Source organism: Aegilops tauschii, chromosome 6, assembly GCF_002575655.3.
Source record: "Aegilops tauschii subsp. strangulata cultivar AL8/78 chromosome 6, Aet v6.0, whole genome shotgun sequence".
Lineage (NCBI taxonomy): Eukaryota > Viridiplantae > Streptophyta > Magnoliopsida > Poales > Poaceae > Aegilops > Aegilops tauschii.
This window is the reverse complement of record NC_053040.3, coordinates 448,358,323-448,371,495: the sequence shown is the minus strand read 5'-3', so window position 1 is coordinate 448,371,495 and position 13,173 is coordinate 448,358,323. Positions and strand designations below refer to the sequence as shown.

At 46.4% G+C, this 13,173-nt stretch overlaps 4 protein-coding genes across 4 annotated transcripts; 1 reads left to right on the top strand and 3 right to left on the bottom strand.

Annotated features, from left to right (window-relative positions):
* Positions 1-536: 536 nt before the first annotated feature.
* LOC109748376 (allene oxide cyclase, chloroplastic) lies at positions 537-1,786 on the bottom strand. The gene is made up of 2 exons (XM_020307408.4): positions 1,286-1,786; positions 537-1,175 (listed from the first exon to the last, which is right to left on the bottom strand). The coding sequence occupies exons 1-2, from the start codon at positions 1,598-1,600 to the stop codon at positions 771-773; spliced, it is 720 nt and encodes a 239-aa protein (XP_020162997.1). The 5' UTR covers positions 1,601-1,786; the 3' UTR covers positions 537-770.
* A 4,000-nt stretch (positions 1,787-5,786) lies between these two features.
* Positions 5,787-7,502, bottom strand: LOC109748378 (alkylated DNA repair protein ALKBH8 homolog). Its single transcript, XM_020307409.3, has 4 exons — positions 7,160-7,502; positions 6,939-6,967; positions 6,487-6,690; positions 5,787-6,281 (listed from the first exon to the last, which is right to left on the bottom strand). The coding sequence occupies exons 1-4, from the start codon at positions 7,413-7,415 to the stop codon at positions 5,967-5,969; spliced, it is 804 nt and encodes a 267-aa protein (XP_020162998.1). The 5' UTR covers positions 7,416-7,502; the 3' UTR covers positions 5,787-5,966.
* A 1,008-nt stretch (positions 7,503-8,510) lies between these two features.
* Positions 8,511-9,054, top strand: LOC109748373 (putative ripening-related protein 5). Its single transcript, XM_020307405.1, has 2 exons — positions 8,511-8,942; positions 9,031-9,054. Exons 1-2 carry the CDS (start codon positions 8,511-8,513, stop codon positions 9,052-9,054), a joined length of 456 nt encoding a protein of 151 aa, XP_020162994.1.
* Positions 9,055-9,685: 631 nt separating this feature from the next.
* On the bottom strand, positions 9,686-11,219 carry LOC109748374 (uncharacterized). Its single transcript, XM_073500697.1, has 6 exons — positions 11,177-11,219; positions 10,947-11,059; positions 10,729-10,839; positions 10,488-10,621; positions 10,298-10,349; positions 9,686-10,223 (listed from the first exon to the last, which is right to left on the bottom strand). The coding sequence occupies exons 1-6, from the start codon at positions 11,217-11,219 to the stop codon at positions 10,110-10,112; spliced, it is 567 nt and encodes a 188-aa protein (XP_073356798.1). The 3' UTR covers positions 9,686-10,109.
* Between the last annotated feature and the right edge of the window lie 1,954 nt (positions 11,220-13,173).

The following is a 13,173-nucleotide window of genomic DNA, read 5'->3' as shown; positions in this document are numbered from 1 at the left end:
CCATTTGTCCAACGACACGTTGGAGAGAGACAATGACTGTCAGCCGCAAAAGGAAATCAGATATGCCTGATTTCTTTAAAGCAATCAATGTGGATTGGTTTGTGTTGTTGGACTTAATTGTTGTCGTATAGGCAGCATTCCAGTTTTATGGAGCGTTTTTATTGATTATGGAGGCCTCTAGGATGAGCAAACTGAGAGTCTTCATAATTATTGTCTATGTTATCATGGGACCAATTATTTTCAAATTAAAATAAAAATCGTGAACTTTCCTGTCCATCGCACACAATCGTGAAAGGAAGCGCGCTTTATAAATTATATATATATATGCTGATTCCATAAGATGGCGACTCTACTAGATATCTTTTTGCCCGTCCCCGTCATAGTGGCGGTTACTATGGCGATTCGGCCAACATGACTTGTTCTAATTCTCATTTAGACGGAGATTGCTACTGGCTCCGATTTAAAATAAGTTTCGTAGTTTCGAATCAATTCAAAATTAGAATTATGGCACTTATTTTATTTTGGATCAGAGGGAGTAACAAATATGAATGTTTTATTGAGAAAGAAATCAAGTTTCCGTACTTGAAATTATTCCACCGTTGCAAGGACATTCATTCAACACTGGTACAAGGAATTGGTCGTACATAGATATATTTTGGGCTGCCTAGCTAGACTGCTAGAGCTAGCTAGTCGGTGAAGTTGCAACACACGCACGCAAGTTCAACTACTAGCAGGAGCAATAATAGATATTTTGGGCTAAGCTAAGGTAGCTAGTCTGTGAAGTTGCTGAGGCATGCGTGTGGCTCGGTGGCCTTGGCGGCGGGCGTGGGCTCGACGGTGGGGGAGGGCGGGACGGGCGCCGCGCAGAGCAGCTCCTTTGGCAGGTCGGGGATGCCCTTGAGGTAGAAGGTGTAGAAGATCTTGAAGGGGAAGACGATCTGGTTGAGCTTGACCTGGCCGTAGGCGCCCTCGAAGACGCCGGAGCCGCCGGTGACGGCGAGGTAGGACTCCTCGTAGGTGAGGTAGGGCCCCTGCACGGCGATGTGGCCGTAGTCGCCGAAGTAGATGCTGTAGATGGCCTCGTAGCGGTCGCCGTTGCGCTCCGGCACGTGCTGGATCAGGATGCAGATCCCCGCCGTGATCCCGATCCGCTTGTCCAGGCTCCCGTTGTACACCTGCACGCCGTTGACTCACTCACTCAGCAAAGCAAGCAGAGGAAGAGGAACAGAACAGAGGAAGGAGCGACGGAGCAAGAAAGATTCATCACTGGCTTTGGCTGACTGACCTTGTTGGTGAAGGGGACGAGGTCGCCGAGCGCGTTCTGGCTCTGCTTGGCGCTCAGCCGGAGGTACGCGGGGCTCTCGCGGTCGCGCTCGTTGAGCTCGTAGACGTGCAGCTCCTGCACCTTGGTCGGCCTCGCGTCCATGGCCACAGCGGGCTTGGGCGAGAAGAGCGACGCCCGCACGGGGCCGCCGCACTTCCTGCCCGAGCTGACGCTGACCCTGCCACCGAACCCAGCCCTCGCGGCCTGGCGAGGGGTCAGCTTCGCCGAGACGGACGCGCCGGCCCTGACGGACACGGAGGAGGGGGGCGCTGCCATGGTGCTGGACTGGTGGTGGTGGCGACGGCTAACGGATGATGATATTCTTGGGTTCGATCTGCTTTCGATTGACGATGAGCTGGTACACACCCTAGGCTGTCCTCCTTATTTAAGCACGCCTAGGCAGTGAGCTGCTGGGTTAGGTGGTGCGCGAGCTAGCTAGTGCGCCGTGCTTGTCGCTGGATCAATTCAACTTTATTATCATGGGTCCTTGTTCTCACTGTTCTGAGCACGCCGACCAATAATTGGCACGAGGGGAACGTGGTGAACGAAGGCGACACCGTGCTGCCCATCCAGTTCGTTTGTTTCTTATAAGAATAATAATAATCCTCAACCAGGAAATATTCAGTTTTGAATTGTGCTATGTGTACGACGAAACTCATAGTCTTGTACTACGACGATTAAAATCCAGCCCCGCGTGTACCGGAGTGAAAAGGCAACCGCCGCCCGATTGCATGGTCGTAGTCGTTGAAAGATCAGACGGTAAATGCCGTGTGTGGAACACTTTTGTTTAGCCTTTTGAAAGAAAGAACTAATGGCGTTTCGGTCGACCCAGCAATATTTTTTTTACCGACAACTCCTTTGACTTATTTTTCCTATTTGATTGGAGTGTTCCTTTCACAATCAGTCACTAACCGCATTCTCACGGCTCATGTGCTATTACAATCTACTCCCTTCATCTCATAATATAAGAGCGGTTAACGCTCTTATATTATGGGACGGAGGGAATAGTATTTTCTTATTTTCTAAGAGTTGACTCATCGGGCATGCTTGGCTTCTTGTAGCCTTGCTTTGTTTCTCTACCTTCATACAAATACTTTGGATCTACTCGTTTTCTGTACCGCACCATGCCTTATGCCTAGTACAATTGACAGCTAGAAAGTTGTTTTCTTGTGAGAATAGGCGTTACTAAATAAGGAAAAACGTGCTATCCCCAAAGCAACAATTCAAGCAGTTTACCTCGGCCTTTATGGCATATCCCTTCGAAATATCACACACACACATATATATATATATATATATATATATATATATATATATATATATATATATATATATATATATATCCATATTTGACATATCTCAGAGTTGTGCACGCACAGATCATCATGTTTAGTGGGCTTTATCTTGCCTAACAGCCAACTACCGAACAGTTGAATGATCATTCATGATTTTTTTTTCGGGTAGAGAGCCTCCTAGTGCAATGACTAGCGTGTCATGTTTCCACTTAAGCCACCTGCATTTCATTCTTCCCACCTAACAACGGAAGTTAAGAGAGGGAACTTCCCTCATTAGCCTCATTTTTTTCCCATTCATGAATTTTCCTAATCGCCTATAACTAAGAATTACAACGAAATTTGCAATATAAAATATTGTCGAGGCTTCAATAAAGACATTGCAGTCATACCAAAGTAGTAACGCTGCCACCGTATACCGGCACAAACATGATTGCTTTCAAAAGGTTTTTGAAAGCTCCATTAGTCGTCATCCAAAAGGATGAGAAGTCGTGAGCTTTGAACATACTTAGGGCGAGGATGACCCTCTGGAAGTAGAGGCCGTCGAACGACAAAATCTTTACCAAAATACCAAAGAAGCATTCTAAACTCATCAAAGTAATAGACAGAACACAAACTCATTCGATCCACATGTACGCGGACATAGCTCTTCCCTGTACCGGTGCGCTGCTAAACCTAAACCCCGTGCACACCCAGAACAAAACATTGACTGCGTATACTACAAACACAAATATCTACTTACTGAACTTGTTCATATCATGTAAATGTAAACCCCCCCCCCCCCCCCCCCCCCCGCGCAAGGTGTTGCAGATATGCCCTAGTGGCAGGCCCGCATTGGGAACCTGTGCAGGAGTGCACCTGCACAAGGCTCCCAATCAACAGGGGCTCCTTGTTTTGATTAAATACACTACAATAATTAGCAGGTTTTATGTATAAGCATAAAGTGCTGAATAGTCAAAGTAGGAAAGGTAATTACTACCCTTGAGATAACAAATTAACTCAGTCAACTACTACCTCCGTCCTTGCTTATTAGTCCTCATTGTAGTTTGGATCAAAGCTTCACGACATATTTGACTAGAAAAATGTCAAGTCACCAGAAATCCTATTGTTGGATTCATATGTTAATATAGTTCACAATGATATTATTTTTGGTAACTACGATTTATATTTTATTAGTTAAAATCATGATTAAAATATGACCCAAAATTAGAGGGGGGCTTGTAAACGAGGACGGGGGTACATGAAAAATTGCACGAATGAACTATCCAACCATCTCCTCATGCACGATTCTCTCTTACTCTTGGTCTTCTTCAAGCCTCGGACGCAATTCTCCTTCCTCAAATCCCCAGTTCTCATTAATCTCTAGTCATAGCAAACGTTCCACCCCCGATTCCTCATCTATTAATCGTTCGTGATTTTTTTAAAGGGTTTCCTATTTTTGTGCGTCCATGGTGTGGAAATGGACCCATGGCCGCAAGGGGAGGCACGACCAGGAGGCGGGTTCTTCCTTCTGTCGGCGCCACCCGCATTTAGCACCTCCTTGCCGGTGGTCCCGTAGCGCTCTTGGACATACACGGTGGTTGAGATCTGCTAGCGCTATCGGGAGACGGGGATGCCACTACCGTGCAGCGACGTGCACCTCCCGAACAACTGGCATCACTCCGCAGATCAGGTGCCCACTCCTCCGATCCCGATGAGCAGCCACGGCCGCCTTGAGGAGATCAACCGCCGCCATGCGCGCCTACCGCCGGACCTCGTCAACGACGCCAGGTACGTCATCGACTCCCCGCTGTGGGATACGTGACCTCGCAATGAGCACGACTTGCAGCGGCAATCCTTCTTTGTCGGTCGTGCTCCAAGCCCGCCACGAGAGCTCCCTGCCAGCCGGGAGCACGCTCTCAGTCCGGCTCGGTCCTGCAGGCGTGCGCGGGCTAACATCGACACCCTCCTGTCCCTGCCACCACCACCTCCCATGACCGCCAAGGAGGAGGCGGAGCTCATGAGGTGGGTGCTCGAGGACTCCGTCCGGGAGCACGACGAAGCCCAATGGGAGGGCCTCGAAGAGATGATTGCCCTCTTCGCCACAGGCGACGCCACCATCCCGGAGCTGCAGGCCGTGGTCAAGGAGGAGGCCATGGAGGAGGTGTCCGACGAGCCCACCGCCGCGGCCTAGAACCTGGCATTGGTCGGCCAGTCATGGACGTGGACAGAGACGACTGTGCACGTCGGAGTATGTGTCTGTGCCGCCCACGTGGGTGGGCGCCGACGCATGGTCACCGTCTTTGCCACAACCAGAGGTGGTGCAGGCGCCTCCCGCCTGGCAGCAGCCATAGGGGCCGCCAACCCACATGTGGTAGCCTCTGTCCTACATCAACCTGACAAAGGACGAAGAGGACGACGAGGGCGGCGGTTGAAGACGAAGACGGAGGCGGCGACGACGACGGCCCTATTTTTTTTATGTCTTTTTAATTTCAGTTTAGTTTGAATGTGCGGCCTTAAGACTTTGTGGACATTTATGTAATATATATATATCGTTTCTAAAATAGTGCATTGTCTATTTAGGTCTAAATTTGATAGTCCAAAAGCGGACAAAATTTGGGATGCAGCGGCCGGACGACCACGTCTGGACGCGTGTGTCCGTTTTTCTGGCCCAAACGGACAAAATCCGAACAAAATGGACGTTCATTTGGGGTCTAGTGTTGAAGTCGGCCTTAAGGTGAATGAGGGTTGTGAGGAGTAGCAGTGGGGATCAACACTACCCCTGGGCGGTTCGTTCCCAAGCAACCGGATACCTATGCCTGCTACCGCTGAACACTCACTGGCGACCTGTGGTGGTTAAGAACCATGTGCATCAATTATCCGAATCATGTGTGAGGCTCAGTTACTGAGCCATAACCAGTTCACCAGCAACCAACTAAAATGTGTGCCGTGTGCATTGTTTCTTATGGAATTAATGAGCGCTCTTTCTACACACTTGCAGTTGTGCTTAAAGAAAAACACATCCTGCTAGGATGGATGCAAATGACACCAAGATCAGCTGATTAAGGAAAAAGTATCAACAACTAATGTCAGGACTAGGGAATTGGTGTATTCATAATGTATTACAACCTTGCTCGTCAATATTTAAAGATCATATGACTGCACAAAGAAAAAAAATCTTGCAGGCATAGTTTCTAAACAGTCAACAATATTTTATTAAATACATAGCACTGTATTCACATGCCCAAAACAAACATTTAGCTGATTGTATGTAGCAAACTAATTAAACTTCTCCATGATACACTGCAAAATAATCGGTATAACATTGCCAAAACGATAACATTATGCAACAAATGTTAACAATGCCAATTTTAGTTGGGAGAAGCCCTGAGTTTCCTCAGAGTAACTGAAGTTCTTCTATGCTGCTCAAGCTCACTCCCGTTCCAGAGCTGAGCACCTGGCTTGCGATTAATCTCATGCTTCCAGTGATACCGTGCATCGCCTGACATTACGACAAGTGAGCCTGGGTTCAGGTAGACGGGGACGTTTGTGCATTCGCTCTCCCCGTGCTTTTGCGTATCACAGGCAGCACCTTCTTGACTGAAGCGCATCACGCATGCAGACTCGAGAGAGACTATAACAATCCCGTCGTCGAAGCGCATGAGATCAACATGGGCACAAATACCCTAGATTGCAATATCAGTTTGTTACAATAGATGATAGGAAAAAATGTATATCCTCAAAAAGATAACAAAATTGTATCCCGCTGCTTTACTTGTGTAGTTGCCTTGTATATATATTGAAGAAAGATTGTTTGAATTATAGCACTATTGTATGCTTGATGTTAAACATAGGGCTCCAAACTATTGAGAAGAATTAACAGTTTCGCACCTCACCTGGCTTGTATCTGTTTGCAATCAGTTGATCAAAAAGCGGTTCTCTCCACAGCAAATCTGACGGCAAAGGACATGCGTCTTCATCCTCGTTCATCCACCCAGCGCCAACACTAGCATCAACACCACCAACGCAAATAGCTTCCCGAACAAGTGCAGAAAGTTCCACGGCCCATGGAGGGAGATCACCAAATCTCATTGCCTAGTACATAAATTTTGAAAGGAATTCTCAATATTAAAAGCAACTGACGCAAATGTAAATTCTTAGCATTACATGACAGACAGTAGTTGATCTCAACTGCTCTCAGGACATGAACACGACACAATTAAACACTCATGGAAGATGGAACCTCTAGTGTACAAGCAAAGAACAATTGCCAGATCTGAACCCTAGTGTACAAGCAAAGAACAATTGTCAGATCTGAAACAATCGAGGGGAAACAAAGTTACTTGGTTGTGTGCATCAGTGAACCATTCTTCTGCAAAACAAAAACACAAATGGGCACATTAACACTTTGAATCATCTCATCAACATTTAGGATTCATAGAAGCGATAGCAAGCTAGACGTGAGTTTCCTAAAAGATTTGGTGGCTCGAACCAAATATGGAGAGAGCGCCCAGCTAAAAAGATAGCCAGAGGAAGACATGAGGCGACCGGCCCGGCTACTCACCTCGTTGGATCGCGGCGAGAAGGCGCGACTGCTCGTCGGGCGAGAGGAAGGCGGCGCAGAGCCACAGGCCCCTTACCCCCGCCACCGCCGCCCATCTCCAGCGCTCGCGGCCCGCCCCGTGAACCGGCGGGGTGCTAGCCGCGCCGCGGGGCGCGTCGGAATCGCTGTCTGATGAGTCTCCGAAGGCCTCCCGCAGCGCGGCACGGCTGTGAACCTCGTCGTCGTAACTGGCGGCTGCGGCGGCGACGGTAACCATGGTGACTAGAGTCTGCTGATTTCACCGCAGGACCCCCCAGAATCTACAGGCTCCGCGTTCGTTCGCTAACCAAAGTGGGCCTTCAGCGGTTCAGCCATGCCCATTAACGCCCCATTAAGGCCGAAAGAAGGGGCCAGTCATCAAAAGTTTCTTTTCCCTAAAAAAATTGAAAAGTTTTTTTTAGATATTTTTTCTTTTTCGGAAGATGGAAGTGAGGCTTTTTTTTTGAAAAAAGTTTTTTTCTTTTAAGATGGAAGTAAGGTTTTTTTTTTCTTTTCGAGATGTTCTCTTAAGCTAGTTGGTTGATGTGAGTTTTTTTTTCCTAACTTTGAGACGAAGGGAAGAATTTTTTTTCTTCAAGATGAAGGAACCCACGCACACAACTTCCTCTCAAGCGATCTGCAATGGCGGCCTCCAACCACTAGTATATAGGGGCTGCACTTATAAAACCTACATCTAGGCTTATTCCCCTTGTGGCCTATCATTATCACCAGCTCGTGGCCACAAAAGAAGGTGACTAGGAAGGGGATGGATGAGGGAGAAGATGAGGACACCGTGATGATGCAAAGGGGCTCTGCTTTTAGGGCTGCAACATTGTAGCGAAGGCTCAGGCAGGCCCAGGACTACACCCGGGCCATGCTAAATTTCTAGTTCTCGCTACACGAGATGCGCCTACCGCTTTTAATGTAGTGTTGGCCCACTTTGTTTTTTTATGCTACACTTTGGCTATGACTAAGAACGCGTGGATTCACATGAGGCTGGACGATGTTGATATCAGGAGCAGCTGAGGCCAGGCCCAAAATCAAATTTTCATTTATATGTACTCAAATGGGAATAATGAGCATTAGGTGGAATAGATCAAAATATTTATGAAGTATTTTTGGTAACAGTAAATAAGAATTTTTTTGTCATATTTGCTTCACTATAGAAAAAGATAGTTTGCAAATGAAAAAAGGATAGTAGTTTGACACTTTGACTATAGGGCTGTTTGGATCGCTACCCTGAGTTGCCCAGCCAAAATTTTGGCTTTGACCATAGCATTGGTATCCGTTTGGCTGGGGCAATAAGATGGCGACTGCGAGAGCTCGACCCACCATGGCCATCGTCCTCCTCGCCACACTCTCGGCCTCCCACACCGCGTCATGCCTGGTTCGGCACGACGTCTTCGGCTGCCAGCCCAGCGGCTACCTCCTGGGCAGGTCCGGGAACTGCGAGATTAGCAACAACCCGGACTGTTGCGTCGACGGCAAGCAGTACCCGCAGTTCCTCTGCTCGCCGCCCGTCCCTGCGACCACGTGGGTCGTCCTCACAGTCAACGGCTTCAGTAAGGGCAAGGACGGCGGCCTCCCGTCCGAGTGTGACAGCGCGTACCACGATGACTCGGAGATGGTCGTCGTGCTCTCCACCGGCTGGTTCAGCGGCATGTCCTGCTGCATCCGCAACATCAAGATCACTGCGAAGGGTGGCAGCTCGGTGTACGCCAAGGTGGTGGACAAGTGCGACTCCCGGTTGCGACGTCGAGCACAAGTACAAGGAGCCATGCGCCTACAACGTCCTGGGCGCCTAGCCGGCGGTGTGGGATGCCCTGGGCCTCGATCAGAACATCGTTTTGCAGGATGTTACCTCATCTAACGAGTGATCAGTTAGTTGGACCATATGGATATTCGTGCTCCTACTAAGTATTTATTTTATATTTTTTTGTTCCTTCTAAAGTTTATCATTATTTCTGTAGTTCTATTTTGATCCAAATATTTTTTTAATCGATGGTTGTTCAAGAGTGAGATTCTCGTGTTTCAATAAATTCATCTTGGATCCACGAACTCAAAACTATTATATACTTTTACCTCTCATGTAAAAAAGAGGTAAGGGTGTCCTATATTAAAATTTGCTCACAAAAGGTAAGCAAGACTGATTTGATGTAGGCGTATTTAAAGTGGACAAAAGATTTGTCTTAAGGCTTCTAAAGTCGACCTTAGCAAGTTTTATAAATTTTAAAAAGTGGGTCTTAAGCTAAAAAAACGTAAAGACCGAGTAGCACGTAGCAAACAATTGCTTTTGTTCCGCTGTACATGTGAATTGCCTCCCAATACGCGACCCAAACTGCCTCCCGGGTTGCTCGCGAGCGACTCCGGAGGTCGCCGCCACTCCTAGAGGCCTTCACCACCGCTTCCCTCCCTCGTCATTGTTGAAGGAGGCTGTTGGGCTAAGCCCCACAGCGGAGGTCGACGGCGAGGACGTGCGCTGCCTCACCTTGGTGCCTCCAACTCGCCCCTCAGATCCAACGTCCCGCAACTGCTAGCTGCTCTCTGGCCAGGGTGTGCTGACCCTTCGATGGCTACTCACACTCGTCATTGCCAATGCAGAGGCCAGATGTGTGTTCATTGTTTCTGTATCCACATAATACTTTGTTTTGAGTCAATAAAATTCACCCTTTGTCAAAAAAGAAGAAGAGTACATCTAACAACATGTTTCACCAAAATCTACCTTTCAAAGGAGTTAGAATCATGTCGATCGTGCAGAGAAATGTAGGACTTTTGCGTGTTCTCGAAAAAGGAAATCTTGTCGACCGTGCTACAGAAATGACTTCAACAAGACGGATGGAGCTCGACTACAATGTTGCGGAGACTATGATAATGATACATCTTTTACATACTCTTCGATCACTTGATGCATTCTTTAACCCCTAACAAGACATTATGGAGACAACCCACATAAATCTACCGCGGTTACACTGTTACCCAATATACTTCTGGAGTTGTAGTGCTTCGACCATTCAGCAACATCTTTCATAAGAAGGAAAAGAGAGACCTTGTGTGAGTATTTAATTAAATAAACAATGGTATATACAGAAATTAACCAGAATATAATGTGTGCTTGCGTACCTTATAAGCTTCACTGATGAAGACAGTAGGCCATCCAGCATATGGCAAGTAGCTGTTAGCATTGGACAAAACACAAAAATTAACAATGCAAAGACATTAATCAATTGAAACGGTAGAGAAAGGTATATATACATCCATATTAATATACGTCCAAATTCGATAGTAGATGCATGATAAGAGAACAACCCACCCTGCAACCCGTCCAATAATTTCATGCGGTTGAAGCCAAAGCTGTCCGTTCGCATAGAGAAATCGGTCATCCACTAAATTGTTGTCTTCTTTCGTGAGTATTCGGATTTCTCCAGTATCTCGATGCTCGTGAACCTAGAATAATTTGAGAAGATTACTTTCAAGGCAAACAAAATATGACATATAAACTTTTAATGATTTGATTGGTGTCTAGCAAGAGATACTAGAGGGCTTGCTATTACCTTGATCACACGATGGACAACTGGATGTTCAAAACCATCAACCTTGAAAAGAATGATCTCTCCTAAGCGGAAAGGTTCATTGCTCATGTTGTGCACAAACACCATGTCGCCCTGCAAAATAAGCACATATTCCATGCATGCATCTATCAATGTGTCCGTCGAAATCAAAGGAGGCGACAAACTGAAGCCCACATTTAAAAACAAATTGTATCACGTACCTTTTTAATTGCAGGCTCCATACTTCCCGACAAAACCGCCATTGCCGGTGTCTTGACACCCGTCACTAGCATTATCCCCTCGGGCACCAGCACCAACAATGCAACGACCATGACTGCATTCCAAATTCAATTAAAAATTCTCGAAGAAGAAGAACAGATAGAAGCAAAATACAGATATAAGCAAAATATCAACGTGGAAGAACACTGCAAAAAGAGGCCTATATATGTACCGAGGATGGTGACGGATTGGGTGAGCACATGCCGGATCTTCATAGCCTCCTCTCGGCTGGACGATGGAGAAAACACAGCTAGTTTTCTGATCGATTCTAGAGTATTTTCCAGCGAACGTGTAGTAGTAGTAGTCTTGCTTTGCAGCTAGTACCTTCCCTTAGTGTGTGTATATATAGACGGAGCCGCGGAGTATAAAAAGGTAGGTAGACGTACGTACTCACTCGATACGAATCGGTGACGGACACCATCGATCACCACGCGCACGGGATTCGGTTTCCGTGTCCGACTCCGACCATGCAATGGAATCATATACGGTGTCCGTACGTACGTGCGGTTTGCAACTGATTTATCCCTTGGGTCTATCGTTAATTACGTGTGCGTGGTAATTACACCAGCTACGGTATTCTGAGAGTCCGCCACCACCATTTACGTGCCTGGCGAACAGCTGTGAAGGTCTTGCCATTTGTTCAAGGTGCTTGAGCTTGCCAAATGCCAATGGGCGACGGTATTGTACGCCAGGTTGATGAAGTTGTTGCCTCATAAGAGAACAACAGTGGACGGCACGACGGCCGGCCAGGTTCCAACAATGAAACGGCCAGGTCGATATACATACACCTCGCGTTTCATGCTTCATGTCAGTTCAAGCACAGTTGCGCCTCAGCATTTGAAGAACAAGTTCTGGATGCAGCCGCAAAGCTCAAAATCATGGAGCTGGAGATCCACCCCGCGAAAAATGAGAAGCAGAGAGAGAAACTTGGTGTCTCTGGCCTATTCCTTCAGCAGGCAATCCTGGAAGCCCGGCTCCTACTCTTCCCGGTTCAGGAGGTTCCTGCTGATGGGCACGATCTCGTTCATGCGCGGCACATTCAATCTGCTGGGAGATCCATGTGAAGTGTCATATACACTTCTTGCAGATGGATAACATGGAAGTGGCCCATAACGAGAGCGCAGCAGAACACATAGCAATTTGTTCTCCCATCTGTGCAAATCTGAAAGAAAAACTTGCATAAGCTTATACATACGAGGAATCTTCAAACAGGCCAAGCAATTTTCCGGTGGCACTTTAGCATCAACAGCATAATCCTTGATCTAGATTAGGAGTAAAAATAAACTGAGTATTAAGGTAACAGCTTGTGCTTGGGCATGGAGACCCAAGATTGAAATGGCAAATAAGAACATGTAAGGAAAGATACACTGCTTTCTTTATAGACGAGAGATGCCTTTCCTACCAACAAATAAATTTATAGACGAGAGATGCCTTTCCTTTCAAACTCACTGTGTCTGATAAAAGAAAATGGAGATGTATTAATTAGGAGAACAAGCAATCAGTTGAAGCTATCTTCTCCTATCATTGATTTGCTTGTGCAGGATGCTTCAAGTTCACAAAGGTGATTCTCTGTTATTTGCAGTTAAGGGCCTTCCCTTTAAAGATGTCAGTTGTCATTGTTGCTAATATTTTGGCAATAGCTAAGAGCAATGCTTCTGTACACCCCCCTCACAAAGCGTATAAAGGGTAATATAGACATTTCACAGATCGTATCCATTTTGTATGTATACGCCGTATAGGAGTTAGTTATTATAGGCTTTTTCCTGGGCTCGGCCCATTTACATTTTTTCCATTTTTCAGGTTAAAAAATATTGCGCTACCCGAGGTTCGAACCAAATACCCCCAGGTTATTTCTCAACATAGTAACCAACTCGGATACATAACCTATCATGCAGACTTGCACTTCTTTTACGTCTTGGTGTCCACAATTCCGGTTTGGATTTTTTTTCAGGGGTAATTCCGGTTTAGATCTGCATGGTTTTTCCGTGCTATTTTTTTCGTATTTTTACACATGGTTTCCGCTCGGTTTTTTCTTCTCCTTTTTTGGTTGTGGTTTTATATTTATTTTCCCATATTTATTTTAAATTTCCTTTGAAAAAATCAAGAAACATTTTTCCAAATACGCAAACAATTTCCAGATTTGTGAACATTTTCCAAACGTGAATTTTT